The 24,905-nt window shown below is 36.4% G+C and overlaps 1 protein-coding gene across 4 annotated transcripts in view; it reads right to left on the reverse strand.

Moving 5' to 3' along the window:
* KIF16B (kinesin family member 16B) overlaps window positions 1–24,905 on the reverse strand; it is a 137,520-nt gene that overhangs the window by 83,840 nt on the left and 28,775 nt on the right. For all 4 annotated transcript variants that reach the window (XM_015620839.3, XM_015620838.3, XM_015620843.3 and 1 more), the window contains exons 10-12: window positions 23,293–23,468; window positions 21,372–21,437; window positions 17,585–17,644 (exon numbers count right to left, since the gene is read on the reverse strand). In XM_015620839.3, the coding sequence (XP_015476325.1) occupies window positions 17,585–17,644; window positions 21,372–21,437; window positions 23,293–23,468 (302 nt within the window). The remainder of the gene's footprint in view (window positions 1–17,584; window positions 17,645–21,371; window positions 21,438–23,292; window positions 23,469–24,905) is intronic.

Below are 24,905 nucleotides of genomic sequence, written 5' to 3' on the forward strand. Positions count from 1 at the left end.
GGAACAAAGTTTTAATTACTTTTCTGGAAACAGATGAAGGTATAATACCATACCTTCTTTCCCAGACATTATGTGCTAGGTTTTACTAGGTCAGTAAAAGAAAATACAAGTTGTCACTTATGAGATACTTTTAATGCAAATTCAAGGCCTATTAAAAGGTCAGAAATCATAAAAAATATATTCCAGTTGATGTCAAGGCAAACATTTGAGGATGTTAAAAAAAGACAGGATAAAGTGCCCTTTAAAAACTATCAGTTTGGTTTTGTGTACCCAAAGCACAAAATAATTGGTGTGTTAAGCTGGCACAAATGGCATTAGCAATTGGCTGTCCATCATAAAGTGACTAGGATTTTTGATACTATACTTTTGTAAAGCAGGTAAACTCAGTTGGGGAAACAGAACTTTTCTTATGAAAACGTCTTCCCTTTATTCTAATTCCAGTGAAATAGATCTCATCTTAAAATATACTCCAATTCTATCATTAATACTATACAAGATAAGCATATAAAATACAGATAGAAAAACTGTATAATTATACATAGTATACTGTCAATTGGCTTGAATTCTCTAAATTGAATAATTTCTAGTAAAATGATTGAAAGACAGAAGATACACAGGAAATGCCCACATCCTTATATTACATGTAATGGAACTACAGTTCATTTCACAATTTCAATAATGAAATTAAAATGAACAAGTCATTCTAACTTGAAACAGCCCAGTACAGTAATTAAACTTCTTTAAAGGACAACTTAAGAGGACACCAAATGCTTCAACTCTAATTGCAATACAATGGCTTCAATTTCAATTATACACAATAATGAATCACACATACAGATGCCAAAGAAGATCACAGCAGCCTTTAAAAAGGTAGGTTGAAAAAGAGGATAAACACAAAATAAGGGGAAAGGACAAGATGATAAGAGTATAAATCCAGAAATATAGTCAGGAAATAGGTACCATATGAATCAAAGGGAAGTGTTCCTTAAAAATAAATTAAATAAAAGCAACCTTTACTGAGATATCTTCAATCTGGCACCAGTTCCTAATATAAATGTCAAAAGAATTATCATATCTAATAAAAAACAAGAATACTGAAATAATATTTCATAGCCAAGACAGACATCCCAAATATTGACTGAAGGGTAAAGTTCCCATCACTTTTTTTGGTATGTTCAGCAGAAATGAAATAGAAAAATTCAGAAGGGATGAATCTCTTGCACTGTACTATGTAATCTAAACTACAATACATTATGGCATTCTTGGCAGATTGCAGTTTTGCCACATTTGAGTATTTTTTAAATTTAGTCAATGAAAAGGAATTAGCACAGCTTTGCCAACTACTAACAGAAAGTAAAGCTTCCTTGAAAGATGCAAACCTGCTGTACTTTTAGGGAAAAAATGCAAAGCAATCTACCCAATGTTCAAGAAACAACCACAGACAATTGCATTTTGCTAACTGATCTGAACCTTAACTTGGATAGCTGTCACCTTTTTTGCATTCTGGCAAAAACCTTCAGGGAAATTCTTTTTGTTAGCTAATATAAACTAATAAAAGAGGAATTAGTGTTCTCCAGAGGAGGTATGGCATTTGTTGTATTTATATACTGTAAGAAATGAAGCAAGTTTTATTTCTTCAGTGGAAAAGCTTTATATTATTTTTAAAACTTTACTGAGATTTGAAAACACGAGTGTGCAAATGCTGTGTATTATGGCAGCCTTGTCTCTCACCTGAATTCTCAGTGACAGGTACTACAGCACCTCAAAACTATAGATCTACTGGAGATGATTCATTCCACTACCTAAATTACTCCAAAATAAAGGATTCATGCACTGATATGGTGCAAAATAGAGCACTTTTTAATGGCTTATAAAGACTGGCAAATGAATATCACCAGCCATAACAAATGGAGAGCAAATCCCCTCTTTCGTTCCTAAGCCTTTGAAGCATACATGACATCAAGTTTCATTATTTCAGAAGTTAAAGATGACCTTACAATGGGTCTAAATCTAACAATTTGAACAAAAAGCAGATTAGATGTCTGAAATATTCATTTAAATGCTTCAATATCATAAACTATCAGAAGCACACGAAAAATCTCTTTCAAAAATGCTGCCGAAAAGGACTAGGGGACACAGAAGTAACCTTGAATTTAACATGTACAACACATCCTTTCCTAATGAAAACAAAGTGACAGGCATATAAAGACCAACAAGAGCACTGGTAAACAAAAGCTACTTGTTGAAACCAGGAAAAACTTTGATATTGCTTTACCAAAAGCAATCTATGGCATTAAACTTTTAAATATGTTATTTTATTAATAGTGAAAACTTTCAGATTTACTGTGTAAAGCAGCTTATACTTAGACAAAACTACAGAGATTTAAACATAAAAACCAAATATAACCAAATTCTCTCCCAGGCATATTTCAATTAAGAGTATAGGCATATTTCAATTAAGAGTATTAATGACTGTTTAAATTCAGCTAATCAATTTAGGTCTTAGGAGACTAACAACTTTAAAGGAAAATGGCCAAATGAAAATTCCTCAAGAGGAAACCCTCTAAAATTTCCCTGGCTTAGGGATACTGTAAGATACAATTTCCATGGGTTAATAGAATCTTAACCTTAAAATCCTCCTTTGCTTTTCTCTTATGTTCCCTACATATGATTGTAACTCTGGAATCCATCAAGGTCAATCAGACCATGGTCTCCTTCCTTCCTTACTCAAGTCCACGTTGGATTTTGCTGCCATCTCTCCACTGACTGAAACCAGAGAAAGAAATAATAAGAGACAGCAAGGTGATCACATAATTAAAGACTGTTAACAGAGGCAGACTATTGCAATCCAGCTGGGCACTTCAAACATATACATTTCAGCTGCTCTAAAGAGTGGCTTAATACTTACCACATTATCTCATATATATTGCACTTCTCAATGGAAAAAGGTTTCCTTGCAATGTTGGGATATGCAACACAAATGGATCTGTGCTTTTTTTTAAGGGCCAATTAACAAGTCAAATGAACACCAGAAACCTGAAACTATTTGCTTCTCTTCTTTCACACAGATAACTCTTGGTTATCTGACAGTCTGACTGAGTGTAAGATTTACTGTTTTCCCCAAAATGCAGAGTATCCCTGCAGCACATAACTAGTAAATTAACAAATTCTGAAGATCAATTGGCAAATCAGTATTTCAAAGTCTGGTTTGCTCAGTTCTCATCAGAAAGCTGTCACCACAGAAGCTGCAGAAGCACAAATAACAGGAGGATCCCACTGGGGGAAAAAGAAATCAAACACAAAAACCACACACACAAAACACAGACAAGCAAAGAAATAAACAAAAGGCAAACAATCCAGACAACTATGGACATGCCATTTCTTCATGCAAAACATAATGCACAATCCAGTATCCTGACTGAATTTTAGTTTTTGGATAGCTTATCTTGGTCCTTAGAGCAATCAAACTTTGTATGATGCCTGGAAGATGGGATTTTGAATTGCTTCCCTTGACCAGAAATTCTTCTTGAAAACAAACATTTCCACATTCGAATGGAAAAAAGACAAATCATTGCTTTTTGGAAGATTAAAATATGTTCTTTTCATGAGTCATGTTCAGCAGCTTTTTTGGCCTACTATCATAGAATCATAGAAGCATTTGGGTTGAAAGGGACCCTCACAGGACACCTTCAACTAGACCAGGTTGCTCAGAGCTCCACCCATCACCTTGTCAAATCCTTGTGCTGGCCATGACATTATCTAGTCAAAAGTGTAAGTCTGATACTATAGCCTGAGCAGAGGAATGCAAATGATGGAAGATGCTAAGAAACTTCCAAGAGCAGATAAAAAACCAATTTCACTCCTTATAGTGTCAAAATGCTTCTTCAGATAATCAAAGGTCTGAGCACCTTTGGATTGCAACAAAAAAGTTAAAACACTTTTCTTGATGTTTTGAAATAGAATCCATCTCAGATTTGTTTCCTTATGCTCTGTGAACACAACAACAAAATAAAAACAACAAGGGGCAATGAAAAACAGTTGAAAACAAAAATAAACTTGTCAACCTTTGACAATCAAGGGTTTAGAGCAGCATCTGTTCAGGAAGATACTTTTTAACAGACATGTACCATAGAGAAAGTCTGATAATTGAATTAAACACATTCAGAACAAATCCTTCAGCAACAGTTTGTCCAGATATTGAAAACAGGATTTTGAAAGAAATTAAATATGAATATTTAACAAAAAGTTCTACAGAAGTTGACATTTTGAAGATTATTTAGTCCTTGTCTCATCTGTTGTGGATTAATTAGTCCTAATTATGTTTTCTGTATTTACAAAAGGGCAAAAACTCCAGACATAGAAATGCTGATATTCATGGATGAACTATTACTAGGCCAGAAGCTGCCTGAAACCACAAGCCTTTTGCTGAAAAAGTTCCTGCAAAACAATGAGACTGATTCACAGAGAAGGAAGTTGTGCTTGGGGAAAAAAGAAATTAAGTACCCCATAGAATTCTGTCTAAACCTTGTGTTTTTAAAGTATTCATACAGCCAAATTCACTTCAAAACATATGGGAATTAGACACCTAAAATACCTTCAAGCACTGATACTTCAGTACCTAAAACAGGGATAACCTGAAACACTAGCCCATTACCCTCCAAAAAATAAAACTAAATCAGCACTCTCTTTAACAAGACTCTTACTGGATGAGTCAATCACTGCTGACAAGATATTTCTGTCCTTCTAGGAAGATTGTAGTGGAAAGAGAAGGATATTAAGTTACATTAGACTGTCAGTGTTCAGTATGTCTCAGTAACATTTTCATACTCAGAGGGAAAAATATATAAGTGTAGCAGAACTAAAAATTCTGCATAATAAAGCAATCTTTCTATGGACCAGCTGGAAAAACCTACAAGAGTCAAAAAATTATCTGGAAGCAGTAGAGATATGTTCAGAGTGTTGCAAAATGTGGAATGTGTAAAATTTTCTTAAGAAAGTATGTTCTTTGATGTCCAATCTTTGTTACACTTTCAAGCCTAATCAACAAGAAGGGAGATTTAACCCCTAAATCAGAGAGCAGCAAACAAGCTCTAAGTGATGTCCAGGTGTTAGAAAAACGAAGTTCTCATTGGTAAAATTGCCTAGTTAAGGTTTAGGGCTGGACATGCTTCAGTGATCTCAGACCTAAGGGAAAGCTAACAAACCTTGGGAAGAAAGAAGTTCCATTTATAGTGGGCCCAGAGAATGCAGAATTTATGGGTCACAAGGACATACAGCAGAAATTCCAAGATAAGAAAGAAACTAATAAACCCAACTCACCAACTGTGCTGAAATCAGCTTTGACTGGGTAAAAGATTATTTTGGCAGGGGCAGATCACAACCACCAACCCTAGAAATCCACAGACCCAAAAGAAGAGAAAGCCTGATCAGGCAGAATAATTCACATGGGAAGTGAGAGAATCATTAACCAACAGAAGAGGGAATACCAATTAATAAGAGACCTAGGTGACTTGCACCCAAGGTACACTAATTCCTTTGTTTGTTAAAATGTATAAAAATGCATAAATAGTAAAAAGTTCTAACAGCTGGTGTGCTTGATTTGTGGAATACCACCAGGTACCCAGGGCTGTTCAACTCAGAAATAAATGTTCAGTGTCTCTCTCTCTAGTGTTTAATTATTGGTTTGTTGCACATCAGGTAACACATCTGATTTTTGTGGTCAAGAGCTTCTCATGCTTGCATTGAGGGCTTAAACTACCAAAGGCCAAAGAGATGGAACAGACACACTGCCTACTTTTGAAGGCTGCATTGCCATCCAGAAGACACTTCATCAATAGTTTTCCAGAAAACTAGCATATATACAGTAATCTCCCAATAAAAGAAAATACTAGAAATGGATGTCAAGAAACACTAGAAATGACAGCATTAGGGAAGTTATTGATAAGGTGGTTGAAAATGGAAGAAGATTTCTCTATGCATAATATTGCTCAAAGAATCTAAAGGGGAAACAGGAAATTTCACTTCAAAGTATGAAAGAACATTTACTGTGTGGACAAGAGGAACAAGAGATAGGAGAGGAGTAAAAAAAATATTTGAGAAGATTGAAATCTGGTTTGGGCTTACTAGTAACATTTCCTTAAAAGGTGAAGGAATAAGCACAGCTGAGTATTTAGCTTGCTGTGTTTTGGATGAAAACTGGTTACATAAACACCATTCTTTTTCTATAGGCTGGCTCCCTTAAAACTACTTATCATAAACAGATCAGATAAGACAAAAAACTAACAGCTGAAAAAAAATTGTGTCTAATTGTGACTGACAAGAAAATCCCTGGGTTAAAACAAGGACATGACGTATTGAGGACTCCCCAGACAATCAGACACACAGCAGCCACTTTGTGAGGCCAAAAAGCCTTTATTGCGGGGTTTTCTCAACCCTTATATCCTTCTCCGACCAGGCCACCCTGATTGGTAAAAGGAACAACACCCCTCTCATCCCATTGATGGGATAAGAGAGAAAAACATGCTCAGAACATCTGTGCCTTGTTTTGGGAAAGTAATTCCTTATTCACACAAATAATCCTTGAGTGAGAATGGTTCCCAAGATTTTCCCTTGGGAATAGTTAGCGTCTGAGAGCTTGAATATTGTCTCAGGTTCAGAAAATCATGTCCACACTGTTCCAAGCAAACAACTCTGAAATGTCTGAGATTCTCACTGAAGTGACAGCCTACACATTAAAGTAGGAAAATCTCTTTTGCTCTGTATTGCATCAATGAAGCAGCTCCTCTTCTTAGTGGGTGTCTGTTTAAAAAGCTTTTGGTTTTTGTAAAGCTGCATGTACAATATCAAATTTCTATCCCATGTTTTATTTCGTTATGACATGGGTATGGCTTCTGGAATAGCAAAATAAATTTTGAATCACTAGCCTCAAAAGTAGTACATGCTATTTGGGAGACAATGCAAACAGAAGAGGAGACAGGGAACACACCATCAGTGGATGGGTATGCTTTATCTTTTGTGCACATGCCAAAGTTATGTTTGGGACTATCCTGGGACTTTAAATAACATTTTTGAAAATTAAAAATAATGTTCTTCTTTTATAAGCAGTGAATCAATAATTTATATAGCCATCAACTATGAAAGGGGATATTGATTTCCTTGTGCATATGGATAAGGCACAAACTATGTCTTCTCCTAGATAATGGAACAAAGAATTAACACTATACTGTTGGTTGTATTGGTTTCAGTGCATTTAAAACAAGAAGTTTAGTAGAAGTAAGACACTTCATTCTTTTGAGATGAAGAAACTTCTACTATCCAAAACCACAAGGAAAACCACCACTGCAGAAACTTCCTAAGCAGTTTTTCCCCCATTTTCCAGAGCATTAGATCGTAGCACCCTTATCAAGCAAGAAAAGCCAATTAAAGAGTCAGCAAAAGGCAAGATCAGAAAACTGCAGTTTTGTTGTGAACAGCTTACTGTGAAAATGCAGGTGCTCCTGCATCAGCCCAGAGAAGCATCAATAGCTGTCTGCAACGAAGGCCAGTCAAAAAGGCAGATGCAGAATGTAAAACCACTTAAATGAGCAACTGCTAAGACAGTGAAGCTAAAATGATGGAAAATTAATGATGCAATTCCTGTAAAGAATAAGGAAATTACAGGAGCAGTTCTCAGTCTCATGAGGTCAGCTCACCTTTTCCATTTTTCATTATTTCTCTTTCCCTCTTGGAACAGATTGTCAGGAGCTCATTGCCAACACAGAGCTGGCTACTAATACATGGAAACCCCACTATTGTGGTAGTGCCCCAAAGCACCTCTACATTTAATGTGCTTCAAGGATTTCCATCAGAAGCCTTGGCACTTTCAAAGTTATTTTTCAGGAAATTTGGCCCTCATTCCTAGAATTCCAACAACCAACTTAAGCTGAAATGCCTGCTCCCACTTCACCAAATGGCACCTCACACTTCATACAGACAGAACTACTGACATCTGAGGAAAGTCCCCCAAATAGAGCTGCAGGATTTGGCTAATTGTAAGCAGAGGTTCCTATTTTGGCTTTCTGGACACTAGCCTGTAAAATCCTGTTTTCCAGTGGCTTATAAAACTTAAACCATCAAAGCTGCTGTTTTCCATTCTGGAGCATCTGCTGCAGGCTGGTTCCTGTCCCCGTTAGCCTGGCCTGAAGAAAAACTATTGTTGTTTCAAGAAGTAAGGCACCCAGAGCAAATTTGGTTTGTCCCAAGTGGAGGAGGCTTCAGAGTCTCCTATGTGCAAACACACAGAGCACACACTAGCCTCAAAGGGCAATTAAACCTACATATAGCAACACTGACATTCAGGGCACAGAACAAGACTTTTCTTGCCATTACTGATGCTACCAAGCAGGAGATATTGTACCTCCCAGCTCGGAGACAGCAACTCCACCCTCAGTATTCTTCATCCTGATGCTAAAAAGGGGAAAAGGCCTGGCTGGAAGACAGGCTATTTTCATTCGTCTCCTCTTCCATATGCATTACAAAACAGCCTTTAATTACATTATAACATATTTTCTACAGGACCTGTAAATAATTCATTTCATAGACTTTATTCTGGGAATGAATTGAGAAGGCAGTAGACTATTAGCTACAGGACTCCTACCTCATTTGTTGCTAAAGCTGGATGATAAATGAGACAGGGAATTATAGAGAGAAAAAAAACCTAGGCTCATAGCAAATACATTTATTAATTTTAAAGGCTATTTTGGGGTTTGCATGTTTCTAGGGCAATGGGAGAATTGTTTCACTTATCTAGAGTTCTGTTACTGTTTACCTAGATATTCATCTCTACTTCTGTAGAGATTAATCAAAAGTAATAAATTTCTTTGAATCTGTGAATTTCTTCCTCTGGATCAACATGTAAGCCATCCTACTGAATGAAATTGAGGAAGAAGGACTGTGCATACTAGCAAGCAACAAGCACCAAGGAGAAAAAACAGACTTCAGGACTAGCAACACAACAGTGAAGACTTGGCAAAGGAATATGCATAGTTAGATGAACATTCTTGACTGGTTGCAACAGACACAGTCTGTGCTGACACTGGTGTTTAAGACTGTATGAATTAAGGCTAATGCCCAGCTGCCATTTAAGATGAAAAGTCAGGTACACAACACTACCATGCACACAAAGGTATCAAAATCACACAGCAACAAAGTCCTAAATATACTGCTAAAAACACCAGCAGAATAAAATGGTTCCAGCATTTCATATCACATTGTCTTTAGAAACAGCTCATTTGTGAGGCAGATATAAATTTGGGGGTCATCTAAAATGCTGATGTTGAAATGCTTCTTCCTCTTCCCATAGCCAAATCCAAAGAGAAATACACATTTTGTCTCTCTCTCTCTCTTAATACTTCTCTGCTGATCCTTTGGGAGAAACAGTTTTTAGCATATATTTTTTCTTTCAGGAGCTTCCACTGATTTCAATTTAGACCACCTTCCTGGCACAAGATAATTAATAGGAAAGCAGAACAAATGCCCAGGAGGAACTGTTGAACAAGTGGCATCAGAGCTGTAGAAAGGATTTCAAGAGCAACCCATTCTGCCTGACTCCTTTCATTTGAAAACCGCCTACAAGCTCTAGCAATGCATTAAAGCTAAGCATGGCCTGAATAATCTACAAATGCAGGACCTCACTTGCAAGGAGGAGGGCAGTGAAATATTTGGCAGTGTGGTTACTCCTAGACACTGGAGGGCCTCTTTTAAAATGCACAGCCTTATCAACTCAACTATTCAACCCTGGCTTAATCAGTGGTAGGTGAGCTCAGAAATGGTAGTCCCCAGTTGTGCTTCTCTTATGGCCCAGCTGGTTCCAAGAGGAAAAACAGTTTAAAATTGAAATAAGAAACAATCAGTAGCATTAGGCATCTCTTGATCACAACTTTCTAGCAGAAACTGAAAGTTAAAAGTGGTCAGCCCACCACAAAGGCATCACAAGCAGCTATAGCATCTGCAAGAGAAAAAGGAGATTTCTTAATCAGATGAACACAGGTGGCAGAAAGACTTGAAAGCAGACAATTATTCCTTTTGAAATCTACTTTTGACTGCTGCACTCAGCATTCCTCAGGTGGCTGGGACCCTTTCAATACTGCTTCTATTAGGAAAAGAGCTACAGTAGATGAGTAGTACCAGTTCCCAATTCAGTACTTTTTTCATGCTCTGACAACAGCAAGCCAAGGCTGAGACGGACAAAGCACTGAAAAAAATAATTGGTGAGTGAAGAGCAATGAGAGCTGCTCCTCTGAAGAAAAAGCAATTTGTATCTCAGAAAAACCATATAACCCCTTAAAAAGTTCCTGTCTGTTTGCTTTTATAGAAAATTCTCTCCATTCTCTTTTCTTTCTTCTTGGTTTGCATTAGCCTAGGTATACTTACCAGACTGAAGAAAAGAGGATTATTAGGTAAAGTAATAATCATCACTTAATAGTGGCATCTGTTCAGTCATGTAGTATGAAAAAAACAATGTCTCTTCAATGTAAAACCAATCATATTTGGATAATCTCTGTCCAAACTCAAATTCCAAAGGAGAATTCTTCTGACCAGAATAGATGATGTTATAAACTACAACCACTGCTAGCAACTGCTACACTAGGGAAATAAATACATAATGCACAAGGCCAGGTATAAGAAAACAAATTCTAATAAAACTGAGAGCTAAACTTGATATTACTCATCACTGCTCAGAAGGCAGGAGCTGTGGTTAAATAATGTAGAAGGACCAAGAGCAGTAAACATTCCCTTGTTATCAGGCAACTTTCTTAAAAATGATGGAAAAAACGGAACAAATTTATTAAATTTTCATGCACTGAAACTCAATTATAAATCTACAAAAGTAATTAATCAAGGGAAAAATGTTGAAAGAAGCAGTTATAAATATGAACTTCATACCATTGCCACTGGTGTTTCAACTGCAAAATTCATTGAAAGTAATTAGCAGAAGTGGCCTGGTTGAAGACCTCTATGTCCAAAAGCCTGTTTGCCTTCTTCTGTATTACCTGATAAAATAAAAGATACTGCCTCTCTCTGAAACTGATTTCTTACATCTCTAAAATATCAAGGATACAAATTTAAGAAAATAAATATATTTTAAAAGCTTTAGCCAAATTTGTCAAACATTCTAGATATACTGTCAGTTGAAAAAGAGGGTTGAAAAATGCACTGAAAAACAACTGCAATAAATCTTAATGTACATAATCACTTTGCAGTGCATTACAACTGTGAATTGTTGTTCAGAAGTGGTTTTGTCAGAACAGTTACTCAGGTTCTTCAGGACTTGCTCCTAAGGCAATGTTTTGGCATTCTCATAAACTTACTTCAGTGAATGTGAACAGCAATGAAATTCAAGATATTGCAAATCATTTTCCTTTAAAATATTTGAATTAAATCCAAATTAAGCATGCAGAAGAACCTGATTATTGTATCTGCAGTGACATCTAGTGCAAGAAATCAAAACCACAGTTGAACAGGCTTCTAAAGAAAAGATGCTATTTTCATTTATTGAGTGATTACTGGTCAAGATAAACAAGAATAGCCAACATCAGCCCTCTTAAAACTTTCATAGTATCTTTCCCTCTGCACAGAGCTCACAAGACATGTCAAGGCAATTCTATTAAATATAATATGTTAATAAGAGAATACTTATTGTGAATGTGCATTTTTCTTTTCCATACAAATTCAGTTTGATAAATTAACATATATTACATAATGGTTGGAAGACAAACTGTTGTTGAGAAAGCCAACATCCATAGGAACAGAGCTGCTACTCTATTTATTCTATGAACTTTTCTAAAAGAAAACAAATTCAGCAGCAACATCTGACTTAAATTCTTTCTGCGAGCTTCATAGCTGTGCAATCCTGTGTTAATTTTGCAGAGATTTTTAAATCTCTTAAAAATTCAAGCAGATGACATAGCTTTTAGAGAGGAAACAAAAACTGGAAGCATGCAATAAGAGTTTTCAAATACAAACAGATGATAAAAGAAGTTACAAAACATCAAATAAGATTTATTCAAGTCGAAGTACAGATGTAGTTCTCCCTTTGGAAACAAACAGATATTCTTTGAACACAGCCAACAACAGATTATAACCAAAATGCAACATCAATATCTCTAACTAACAACAAGTTTACAAAAATTATTCACTTACTGAAATATGAAAAAAACCTTAGAAATAATTCCTGCCAAACATACAAATAAACACATATGCTAAAGCTGCAAATAGTTCAAGTACAGTATCATGTAGACATTGCTTTACATACAAATGCATACCAGTCTTGTAACTCCATTATTTTCATTTGACCTGTAAATAGAACCAATTTTAGAGTCTGTTCTTGACAGGCATGTGAACAGAGGTCTTTAAAATTCGCAGGCACTTTTTAAGGGCAGGATTAAAGCCTGTTTACTTTTTAGGAGTTCTACAGTTTGTTTTTCAGGAGACAAGAACTTGCACAACTCCTCTGCCACCATCAAAAGTGGAAGTAGACACTTTTAGGAGTAGAATTTTAGGTGAAAGCAGAAGGTGCTAATTGAGAGCACTTCCCACCTGAGGACTGAGCTTGTTAAAGCAATGACATGAAAGAATGAAGAAAACTAATGCTCATCAAAGGGCAACATAGGCAGAACACAACACAAGTGAGATGAGGAAAAGCTGACAAGTGGGTCACAGTTAATAGGTAGTAACAAAAAGGCAAAAACCAGCAAAATGGTGATATATGCCCAGCATTTCAGGCAGAAGAACCGAGACAATAGCGTTTAAATATCATTCAGCAACTGTGGTTTAAAGATGCAAATAAATGTAGACAAATGCAGCATTTACATAGAATATAACAAACTGCTCTTGAGGGAGCTCACTATGGTATGCAAGCCACCATGGAAAGCAAATTGTTAAAATTAAATATATTTGCTTGTGCCAACCTAATCTACACCTCATAATGAGCAACAAAACTGCTCTGAGTTTTGGTCTCCTAGTGTCCTTGCTGCATATAGCCAAGAAAGCCTAATGAAAGAAAATTCCTCTGCTTAGATGAGTATATCCACCAAAATAATTTTTGGTATTAGTTTGTATTTATTTATCATGGTGAGTCAAGGGTATTTAATATCCCCCAAAAAGAGGCATGACATAAACAAACAGTAGATGTTAATGCTTGAAGATAAGTAGTTTTCATAGTTGTCTTCCTCAAGTAACAACACTTGTTAAAGGATAAATATCACTATTAAACAGTAGTCAACCAAAGAGCACAAGAAAGAAAAAGAATAATCAAATAAATCATCAATAAACAGTGTTCAATAACATATTTACACACCATGTGGTAAAGTGCTGCAGCAGAATTAGTATTATTGATGCAAGTGAGGTGGTGTCACTAAATCCAACAGGACAAAGCCAGCTGAAGTAGTGACTAGTTAAACTATTGATCACAAGAATTAGACATGCACACAAAAAACCCTGTCCTTTAACAGACTCCCAAGATAGATCTCTCTACATCCTTTGACATCAGTTGACCATCAACACACAAAGCTAATGACATGATTAGAATCAAATATCAGGATAAGCAAATAAAAGGGAACTTTAAATCTACTTCAAACTAAAAATAATAAAAGAAGAGCATTTAAACACCTTTACACTAGCTACAAATGACATACATTAAAAAGCAACAGCTCAAAGTCATACCAGTTTCTACACAAACAGAAAAAAGGAAAGACATTTAAAAGAGAATTGGGAAGAAAAACCAACAGAGAATTATATAAAGGAGTGCAGATTTTAAAAAGATTAATCTAAAAGCTGCTAAAGGTTAGAGAAAAAAATTGAAACATGCACAAAGGATGACAAAAAAAAGGTGACACAGAAAAAAAAAAAAAGATCTCTAGGAGAATGACAACATATGCAGTCAAATAAAGCAGACACATCAAAAGAAGTTTTGTACCAATTAATGCCTCAAGGCAAGAGAAAAATCAAAAGCTGGATAGGTTATCCTAACATCTCAGACCCAATGACTGATCTTCAGCAGAACAGTATAAAAAGCACTAAACTAAGGAAAAGAGCAAACAAGATTTTTTCCCTCCTCCTCCTCCTCTTCTTTTTGGAAATGTATATGAAAGAACATTTCAAGAAAGCAAAAAAAAATAAAATTCACACAAAGATCCAACAAGCTTGAGATGAAAGCTAAATCCTTCAGTTAAGTGCTGAGGTTGCAAGACATCTGAAGACAGAGAAGCAATGTAAAGCTACACTGTTCTGTAAGGTTCAATCCTTCAGTGACATTTAAAGAAATAACCCAAAGCCTGTGGAACCAAACACTATCACTTTGGGTTCCAATGCAGTATTTTACCCAATGCTGAAGCATCATCCACATATTTATTAAAACTATTAAGCATTAAAATATCTTTGCTTTTTATTAAAAAAGACAGGTGACAGATTGCAATGCTAAGCAAGTTTAAGAGTGTCAGTTTGTATTACAATGAGAAGATAAAGGATGAAAACAAACTTCACAATTAGAAACAATGCTTGGCACTTCATACAGATCAACAGCACCAAGAGCCTGCCATGCTACACAATAAAGAATCCTTCATACAGAATCAACACAAACTCAAACTCTGAGGTATGCAGTGCCCTAAGCTTTGAATATAGAAAATGAGAAGATCTGGGCTTTAGGTGTGAGCTGACAATAATTCAGACTCCACAGGAAGCCACACAGTCACCCTCCAAAAGGATTCTGCCAAAAGCACAAAAGAAAGAGAGCCCACTACCAGTGCTACCATCCCCAGCCCAGGATATGTCCATCAGTCATCAACAGAATGAAGGACTACACAAGATGCTCACAGCTGATAGTGGCATTCAGCCACTGCACACTACCCCAAATCCAAAACTGACAACATTTGCAGATGGGATACTTCAACATACTCAGTCTTAAGATGGAAAAACATAACTTTGGGTTAACTCACACAAATGTCAAAGGGGATAAAAGCTACCAACAGAAATAAGGAAGAATACTGGGATGCACATGTCAGCTGCACATATGGCACACTGCTGAGTAGAATAATTGAATTTTAAGCTGCCAAATACTTTTTATCAAAAGCTTACCTTCACACGGTATTTTCTGTTCCTTGGTACTTCCTAGCTGGATAGTATTTTCCATTCTCTATGAATTATTTTCAAGGTAGCATTTAGATGCTGCTGGTCTAATTTTAAACAAGGTTCAAAGTAACTGGCAGGGGTGAAAAAATTTAAGGAACATCTTCCCTGCAAAACATGGTTTCTTTGTGAGGCATCTTTGCCTGATGGAAGCACTGTACTCATCAAAAGCCAGGTAACTCCTTCCAGCAATATCTGTGGATCTAGTGGAACACACCAGCATGCCCTGTGATTCTTACTTGTATTTTACAAGGCTTATGCAAAATCATTTCAATTATTTTGGATTTAAACATTAACAGATTTTCCCATCAGCCTGTGAGAATAATTCAAAATCATGTGAACTTCAATATTTAGAACTTAGTACAAAAAAGCATAACCACATACAATAAAATAGGGAATCCCATTCAGCTACAAACAAGTGCACTTCCATCTTGGAAGCATATGCCTTAAAGATCTGGAGCAAAAAGTGCTAGAAAGTGAAAAGCAAATGATTTTTAGTTCTCCAAGCCTGTTGCAGGGCAGGAATTGGAAGGCACCAACTATCTCAGGACAGCATAGCCAGGGGGAAGTAAGGGAAAGGTTTTAAATATAATACAAACATGAAGTTCTAAGTACCTTAATGAAGAATGTCATGAAAGTTACTGAATTATGGCATGGGGAAAGTGGCAGCTGTGACTTCAGTGATGTGGACATATAAAGATGGCCTCATTTCTCAGAGTGCCAAGACAATCTGTTTTTACAGATTACAACATGTATGGTCTCTGTGTGCAAGGGAGGGATGTGAATGACCAAACAAAAAACCCAGTGAACTCACAGAGAATTTATAACAAAAAACACCACTGCTCTCTAAAGTTTAAAATCTGCTTTCCAGTGACTCAGCCTGGCAAACTTCCAAAAGCCCTTTCCCACTCATATGCTGTCAGTAATTTCACAAATCATTAAACAAGAAGTGAATAAAAATACGGATACCTTCAGTGAAATGGTGTAAAATAAAACAGTACAACTAAGATCTTTTGCAGATTTTCAGGGGGCTTGGGACAAAGAAAGTTTAATCAACTGCCTTTAACCCAAAAATGGAATATAAGCTATATTCATACACTCAGATATCATCCTGTGGGAGTGCAGTTCATACAGAAGCTGCAAGAATTATGGTAAAAAAGCTCAGTACTAAAAAATCAGAAATTACAGCTTCTTTAAGTCCTTTAGATTCAGTATTTAAATGCAGCTCTCCCTTGTTTATATGTATTGTTCAGTTAACACTTCCTCTGATCCTGTAATTTCTGTGCATGAATCAGTGCATTTCCAACACAGAGCTTTCAAAACTTCCCATATAAAACATAATGTTCAGTTCCACAATTGACCAAAATTCACAAATGCTGCATGTGACAATGGATGTCCCAATCCACAGTGAATAAAGAGAGAATTAACAAAGCATTATGTATGTATAGATGCTTCAAAATAAAATAACAGAAATAATATAAAGTTGAAGCCTAAACATATCTGATGAATATGCAATTGATAATTCCCAGTTCAGTATCTAGACAGATATTAAGCAGTCCATTCTGTCATGTAAACTGCTAAGTAGTTACCAACCCTGCTCCATTCTCTCTGCTATTTGTACTTTATTATATTTTATTTTAGTTTTAAGCACAAAGCCATTCAACTCATGTGGAAGTCAGATCAAAGAAAGTGGTGGACTTGAAGAAAAAATTAAAGAAATCAAAAAGTGATTTCAAGAAAGAAGAAAAATCAAGTTTGATATCAGTGATATGGAGAATTTTATAATTACTTCTAAATGCTTGCTTGAATTGCACTACAAACAAATTATGTTCAGCAAATCATGAAAGTTTAAGCTTTGTTTTTAAAATTTTTATTTAACAGAACAGTTAAAACACTTGGCAACAAGAATATTAGTTGACATGTTAAAAAACAAATTGTGGGAATTATTTCTCTGTGTGTGTGTGCATGCAAATGCATGTGTGTGCTTGTACAAATGCATGGAATCATCAAGTAGCCCATTAAAATATAACCTCAGACTGCCACCTTAATCATGCACCAAATACCAATATAAAATCTCCCCAGGACAATGGAAAATCCATATCTACTGTGCACCACATCCACTGAGATACCCGATGTAAGACAGGATGTGATTATTCACAGGTCTTGTTGGTACCACACAAATACCAAGGATATGAGGGAATCACTTGTCCCTAGCCCAGGTTTTCTGCATTTGTAACTCAATAAAACCATTCATCAGTTTAAAGACTTGTTAAAAATAAGATGCTTTGCACTGTGTGGTCACTATGGTGAGTAACAGAAAGAGTTGAGCCAGAGGAGATGACTTAGAAATATAGTATTTTTTTAAGGAAAAACACTAAGGCTAGGTCAAATGCCAAGAGGAAAATTCATTTATTTGCCTTACTTTCAGAATATCTTGAGTTTCGTTCCACTTGTTAGTCCACTCTTTGGTCAGTTCTTGTACCTATGAAAGAAAACAAATATTGAAGAAAATCACATCTCTTCCAAAGTTCTTGATAAATGCATTCTCAAAGAAGTACTAAGTATTTGTGCAATTCTTTGTGAAGTTTAATATTTAAACATACAGAAGAGCATTGATGCTCGTGCAATAAGTTGCCATACCTACAATACTTCTCCCTCAAGACACAAAATTCTTATTTACACTGTAAGATGAAATGAAATTCTGGGATAATTACTGCAAGTAATTGTCTACCTTCAAATAGTTTCATGAAGTGCTTCAGGTCTACAAAGTCTACTGCCACAGACTGATTCCTTAGCTATAACAGGACAGCTCTTTTCCCACGGTACAGATAAGAATGTTAAGGCAAAAATCCTCTTCAGGGGATGGCATGCAGAGGGAGAGGCACACCAGTAGCCCTCAGGAGCAAACTAGAGAAAATTTACTGAAACTTAGAGACTACCCACTTCATTGTCATCAGCACAGAAGTGAGAAGATGCTTGTGAAGGCATTACAGACAGGGAGAACACTGTGTATAGATTTAGGTTAGAAAAGACCTTAAGATCATCAAGTCCAATGGTTAACCCAGCACTGCCAAGCCACTACTGCACCACATCCCTCTCAAGTGCCACATTTATAAGTCTTTTAAATCTCTCTAGAGATGATGGTGTATCAATCGCTTCCCTGGGCAGCTTTTTCCAATGCTCGACAACCCTTTCCATTAAGAAATTTTTCCTAATATCCAATCTAAACCTCGCCTGAAGCAACCTGAGGCCATTTCCTCTTGTCCTGTTGCTTTTTACCTAGGAGAAATCTGAACCCCACCTGGCTACAACCTCCTTTTACGTAACTGTAGAAAATGAGGTCAACCCTGAGCCTCCCTTTTTCCAGGTTAAACAACCACAGCTCCCTCAGCCACTCTGCCCTCACAGTTGTGCTCCAGATACTTCCCCAGCTCTCACTGTCCTTCTCTGGACTCACTCCAGCATGTCAGTGTCCTTTCTGAAGTGAGGGGACCAGAACTGAACACAGCACTTGAGGTGTGGCCTCACCAGTACCAAGTGCAGAGGAAGAATCATTTCCCTGATGCTGCTGGCCACACCACTGCTGATACAGGCCAGGTGCTGTTGGCTTTCTTGGCCACCTGGGCACATGCTCGCTCATGTTTAGCCACTGTCAACCAGCACCCCCAGGTCCTTTTCCTCCAGACTGTGGTGCTGCCTGGTGTTGTGAGCCAAGGGCAGGACCCCACTTCACTTACTGAACCCAATGCCATTGGCCTCGGCCCATCGATCCAGCCTGTCCAGATCCCTCTGCAGAGCCCTCCCACCCTCCAGCTGATCAACACTCCCACACACCTTAGTGCCATCTGCAACCTGACTGAGGGTGACAGAGAGGCTCCCCTCATCCAGATCATCAACAAAGATATTAAACAGGACAAGCCCAAATACTGAGCCCTGAGGAACACCAACTGGTTGGCTGCCAACTGGATTTAACTTCACCATTTTTATTGGCTCAGCCATCCAGACAGTTTCCTGAAACAATGCACCTGTGCAAGCCATGAGCGGACAGTTCCTCCAAGATAATGCTGTGGGAGAGAGCATCAGAGGCTTTCCTAAAGTCCAGGTAAACAATATTCAAGCCTTTTCCTCATCCACAAACCAGGTAATCCTCTCAGAGAAAGAGATTATGTTGGTCAGGCAGGATCTGCCTTTCCTAAACCCACGCTGATGGGGCCTGATTCCCCGGTTGCTCTGTACATGCCGTGTGACTGGACTCAAGATGAGCCACTCCATGACCTTCCCCCAAACTGAGGTCAGGCCAACAGAATGCTTAGGATTTGTCCTTCCTTTCCTAATCAAGCAGCTGTCCACCTCTTTAGCTAACTTTCATATAATGCCACTGTACAAAGAAAGAAGTCTTCAATGCAGTTGCTCCAGATATCTCCCCATTTGCCACCTGCATTTTTTTTTGGTCTTTGCAGATTAGCTCCAAATTAATCAATAACAGATACAGAAACTTCTCCCATCTCTACCTGCATCTCAAGATTTCAACAAAGACAAGTAAGCATACTTTTCAATGCATCACTATAATTCCTAGTGTTGCTAACTGGAACATTAAAACAAAGTAAATTTCAAAAGCTTAAAGAAAGACAAGAAGAAAGTCTATCCCAGCTCTATTCACCATACCAGAACAATTTGTATTGCTCAGAAACACTTAATTTCATTTTTAATTATTTTTTTTAAAATGAAACATTTTTAAATTAAACTATTCCAAATTATTCTTATATAAGGAAAATCAACTCATTAAAGAAAGTCACCATATACTTGTCAGGCAATATAAATATAGTGATAAAGTCTTTAAATCTATACAAACAAATTAGCTACTGCACTCATTCAATTAGGAAAAAGCTATAAGCACTGCAACATCTACCAAGAAGTTTCAGTAATTATGTCTATTGTAATTATCACGAATAGTAATCACATAACCTTTTAACGAGGCTGACAAAGGTAATAAAATATGCTTGATATACACCCCACACAGCAGGGCCAACACTTCTGAGCAGGGAAAGCAACAGTTACTGTCAGAACATGAATAACATATTCTAATTAGCCTGTAGTCAGCAATTTATATTACTGAGCTTACTCTTATAGAAAAGCTTTTTGTTTGTACTCAAAAAATAAGACTAAGGATATAAATAAAACAGGATTTCCAAAGCAAGATGTTAATTTTCTAGTCCTAAAGGTCCAAGCAGCACTAAAGAGTAGGTAAACCCTACCATTTAAACCAGCTAAGGATCCCCTTTTTTTAAAGGCATCATATCTACATTTGATTGGCACCTTTTGACAGTATTCAGAACTAAATATTTGCTGCCATGTAGTTGACTAATTCCCTCTCGACTCTTCCAAAGTATGACTTTTACTCTTTTTTTTTTAAACCAATTTGCAACAGCTTTCAAAGCAAGCTAATATATAGAAAAGAATTAATACAGAATGATACAATAAAGACTGAAAGATTGCTAGTTAAAGAAATGACAGTACCATTATATCTAGATTCTTCTGGATGCTGTGAGTTATCCAAACTGTCTGGAAAATTTTTCCAGTCTCAACACTTGGCTGGATTATTGAAAAAACTTGGTGAGAAGCACACTGTCAAGGTCTAGATCTAAGACCCTCCTCCAAAAAGATTCCTAATTAGGTACTTAACACATTTGTACACACCAGATTTAAATACTGAAATTTTCTAAAAGACCTACCCTACACCACAAGTTATAAATTATTTGAAAAACACAGAAGAGGTGACCATTCTCCCCAAAAATTTTTTGCTGTTTTTCTGCACACTGCATGTTTTGTTGCTGTGATTAGTTGCTACTTATTACTGTGATCTTGTGGCTTTTCTTCCCTCTCTAGCCTATTTACAAACATGCTTTTTTAGTAAGGCAAGCTGGTCAGGGAACAAGTCTTTTCATTTTCATAAACAGAACTGCTACATCAGTATCAAAGATATATTTTGCTCTTGGTTACAATGTCATATTAGTAAGATAACAAAATTACTAATTCACACACTTTCTGATTTGTTTTTTCTTTATAGCATCAAGGCAATGATGCTGGTAGGACAAAACTTAGTTGCACATAAAAAAACATCCTGAAAATTACAAACACTCTTACATCCAGACCACCCATATTTCCTCTTCTTTGATGTTTAAAAACTGCTTTATGAAATTTTAACTCACCCTTGCTTCATTCTGCTGAAGCTTTTCTTCCATACTTAAAGCTGTTGGAGAATCCAAGAGTGCAATCTAAAACCGTAAAAAGTAAACACCATTTCAAAAAGAAAATAGTCACAATTTCTGGGGGAACAAAATGAAATGCAATTGTTCAATTTTTCTCAGTCTTTAACATAAACTCCTTTGAACTTTAATATATATCATTTTACCTTGGAATTCTGTAAACAGAATAATCAAAATCCTGTCAAAGAAGGTATTTCAAACACAAATTGGTTTTGAGAATACTATTTTCACTCGCTACATATGCACAGTCTCACACATGGAACCAGACACATTTATAACAGGTAACTCCTAATACAGCTTTCTTTATATTTCTAAAAAACATGAAAATTTATTAAGCATGAATAGTTATCCATTTTGCTTTAATACATGTGTATACTGTTTTATCTTTAATAACTATATTTTAAGATAGCTGGCCTTAAAAGATGAAAATTACTAAACAACACAAACACACAGGCAATACTCATTGTATGTGACCTATACTGAATCCTGCACCATATTTTGGTAATCAGTATCTTCAGATCTACAGAAGCATTTGCAATACAGTGTTCTGGTGATGCAAGAGAAAACCATGAAAGAAATTATGCAGAGATTTATACCACTGTGCATACATAACACACCACCTGCTGTTTTACCAACCATCACAAATTCAATTAACTTAAACTTAAGTTCTCTATTGTCTCCCACACAGCCATCTACCATATCCTACCACTGAACCAGATTTATTTTACAATAACAACTATTTTACAGCTTGGAACTAGGTCAAAGCACTCAAACTTCAAGGGGGTCCAAGTAACATCTACTAACTCTAAATCAAGCCATAATTTGAAAATAAATTATTTTTCCCCTCCTAGAGAATATGAAAGAAATGCAAGTAATTCAACCCCATAAAGAGGTTTTTAATTGTTTGCAACAAAGCAAAGCTCTCTGCTCCAGTAATCTACAACACCCATTTCTGCTTCCAACAGTGGTTCCTATCCCCTTTTTCAGCAAAATTTTTATAGCATGAAATCCAGGTGAAGTCCTACCCTTCTACTAACAGTGGTCCATGCTGCACTGACATCTCACACTGCATAGACCATCTAAAACAGAACTACATAGTTCTAAAATCAAATATGAAGTAGTACTTCAGATACTTCCAATTTGCCCAAGTACAAAATCTAGTAGTCCTGAATGACATTATGTACAAGAGACAAGTGGCCTGAGCCAATTGATATTCTTTATTGTTACTTTGGTTCCACCACCCAACACAGGAGAAACTAAACTTAACTGAGCCTGTGCAGTGACTGTTTATAGCAGATCATACTGACAGAGCAAGAAAGAGAATCATACAAAAGTGAAGCAGAGCATGATTTTTGCTTCCTTACACAACCACTGAAAATATTTTTATGTATTTAGCACGTTATGTGCCTTCTAATGTACTGTACAGCCAAACACAAATAAAACATGTTGTTTAAATCCATTCATATCCCACATTTTATATTTATGCATCTTAAATACTTTAAACTTTTTACTTAAGATGCTACACAAAGTGCCTCTTCAGTCCATCAGGATGGACCCAGAAGGTTCCTGCTCAGTCTTTCATGCTACATTGACTACCTGTTCCACAGCACACTGCAATCCAGCTAGGATTATATTATGAGAAACCTAAAAGCTTTGGGATGACAATTTTTTGCCCCCTTATGTTAAAAGAGCTAATCTGCTGGCCACATGGAAACTGATTCCATCAGGAAACTAATATTCATTCGTAGCCTCACAGAGCTTGTTTACTCAAATCAATATAATGAAAGATAATTATCTCATTACATTCTAGAAATAGATGTTATAACTCAAGGAAAATTACACATAAATTCCAAGTAAAGCTAACCTGATTCCCTTGAGCAAGCAGGGCTTTTAATCGGGCTATTTCAGCTCTCAGCTCACGGATCAGTTTGACGTTAGGATCCTCATTAATAGTAGGCTTGTTGATGATGTTTTTGGCTCTATTTGCATAGCGAAGTGTACTTAAAGTTTCTCCATAATTGACATCAGCAGGTGAAATAGCTAAGGACATGAAATCAGAAGCAGTTTATCTAGTATCATATGCTTCATTTATTGAAGTTAGTTTATATTTTATAAGTCAGATAAATTCAATGTGGGTGAAGAGACAGAAATATATTATTTACCAGTACGGATACAATTTGTTCTAACTTTCATGTCACTATAACTTTGCAGAAGGAAACACTGTATGAGATAAGTGTATTAGGATAATCAGGTCTAACAACCAAGTATTGCAAAGAAATCTTGCTGTCAATCTATTTAACATTTATATTTCCTCAGTAAACATAAATGTCCTATATGAATACTTCACAGACTTTTCTTGCAATTTTTTACAAGAACAGTCAGGAAAACAGTGAATATTTTTTAAGTATCAATGTAATCATAGAGAAGACATTCCAGGTAAAACGTAGTATGGAAATTAAAACAAAAAATAACGAGACAGGAGAACCAAAACAAGAGAAGAGCTTCTATAATTTACAAACCTAGCTGTTCTCCTGAGCTGCAGGCATCTGGCAGCACACAGAACTGTCAGCTATCTGATGCATCAAGAGAAACCAGTATTATTTTTCAAGCAACCTAACCAGGAAAAACAATGCAATTTAAATGCAAGTGCTAATACTATCCTTCCTTTAATTTTCCTAACAATATATATGATGTTCCAAATTAAAAAGATAATTAAGGCATCCAAATAGATGAGTAGAAAACACAGAAGAGAAAAGTATCCAGAAATTTTAATGATCAAACTGAACAAGAGATCGAGACAATTAGACAATGAAAACACCTGAAAAACTAATTAAGCAACTAAAATAATCTGTCCTTTCTCATTCTCTCAAAAACAAATATTTTTTTGGGGCAGAGACTCTCTAAGCTACAGAAGATGCACTTGGAAAGAGCCTATACTTCCCCTAGCTCACCCTCTCACTTCCTTTCCTTATCTACTGTCTCCTCTCCACTACTCAATTATTCTCTTTCTGGAAGAATGCTACAATATGTTACAGAAATATGACAAATCAATATCAGATATATTTTTCTACAGCGTTTCCTACAGTTTAAAATGATCTTCCTGCATTTCGTTGTGCTTAATTATACAAAAGGCAGGACAAATGTATCTGGATAGCTTGTTGGGCTGTTAGGGAATTCCACCACATTAGAAGTAGAGTTACTGTTGGAGAAAAGATCAACAATCAGGGTTCTGCCTGGCAGAAGCATCACTAAAAGATGAGGAAGAAGCTGAAAACGAAGCTGGGTTCTGTAATCATTAGTATGGACACCGAAAGCTCACTGTTTCTAAAACTTCTCCTCCCTATCCCTCTGTCAAAAAAACAAAAGTTACTCAACCATGGAACTGCAAGAAAGCAGCAAGAACGAAGTTTCCAGCACATCTTTACTTAAAAGAGCCAGAAAACCAAAGCAGAGTCTGGTCCCCAATCATCTGTTGGC

Source organism: Parus major, chromosome 3, assembly GCF_001522545.3.
Source record: "Parus major isolate Abel chromosome 3, Parus_major1.1, whole genome shotgun sequence".
NCBI classification, from domain to species: domain Eukaryota; kingdom Metazoa; phylum Chordata; class Aves; order Passeriformes; family Paridae; genus Parus; species Parus major.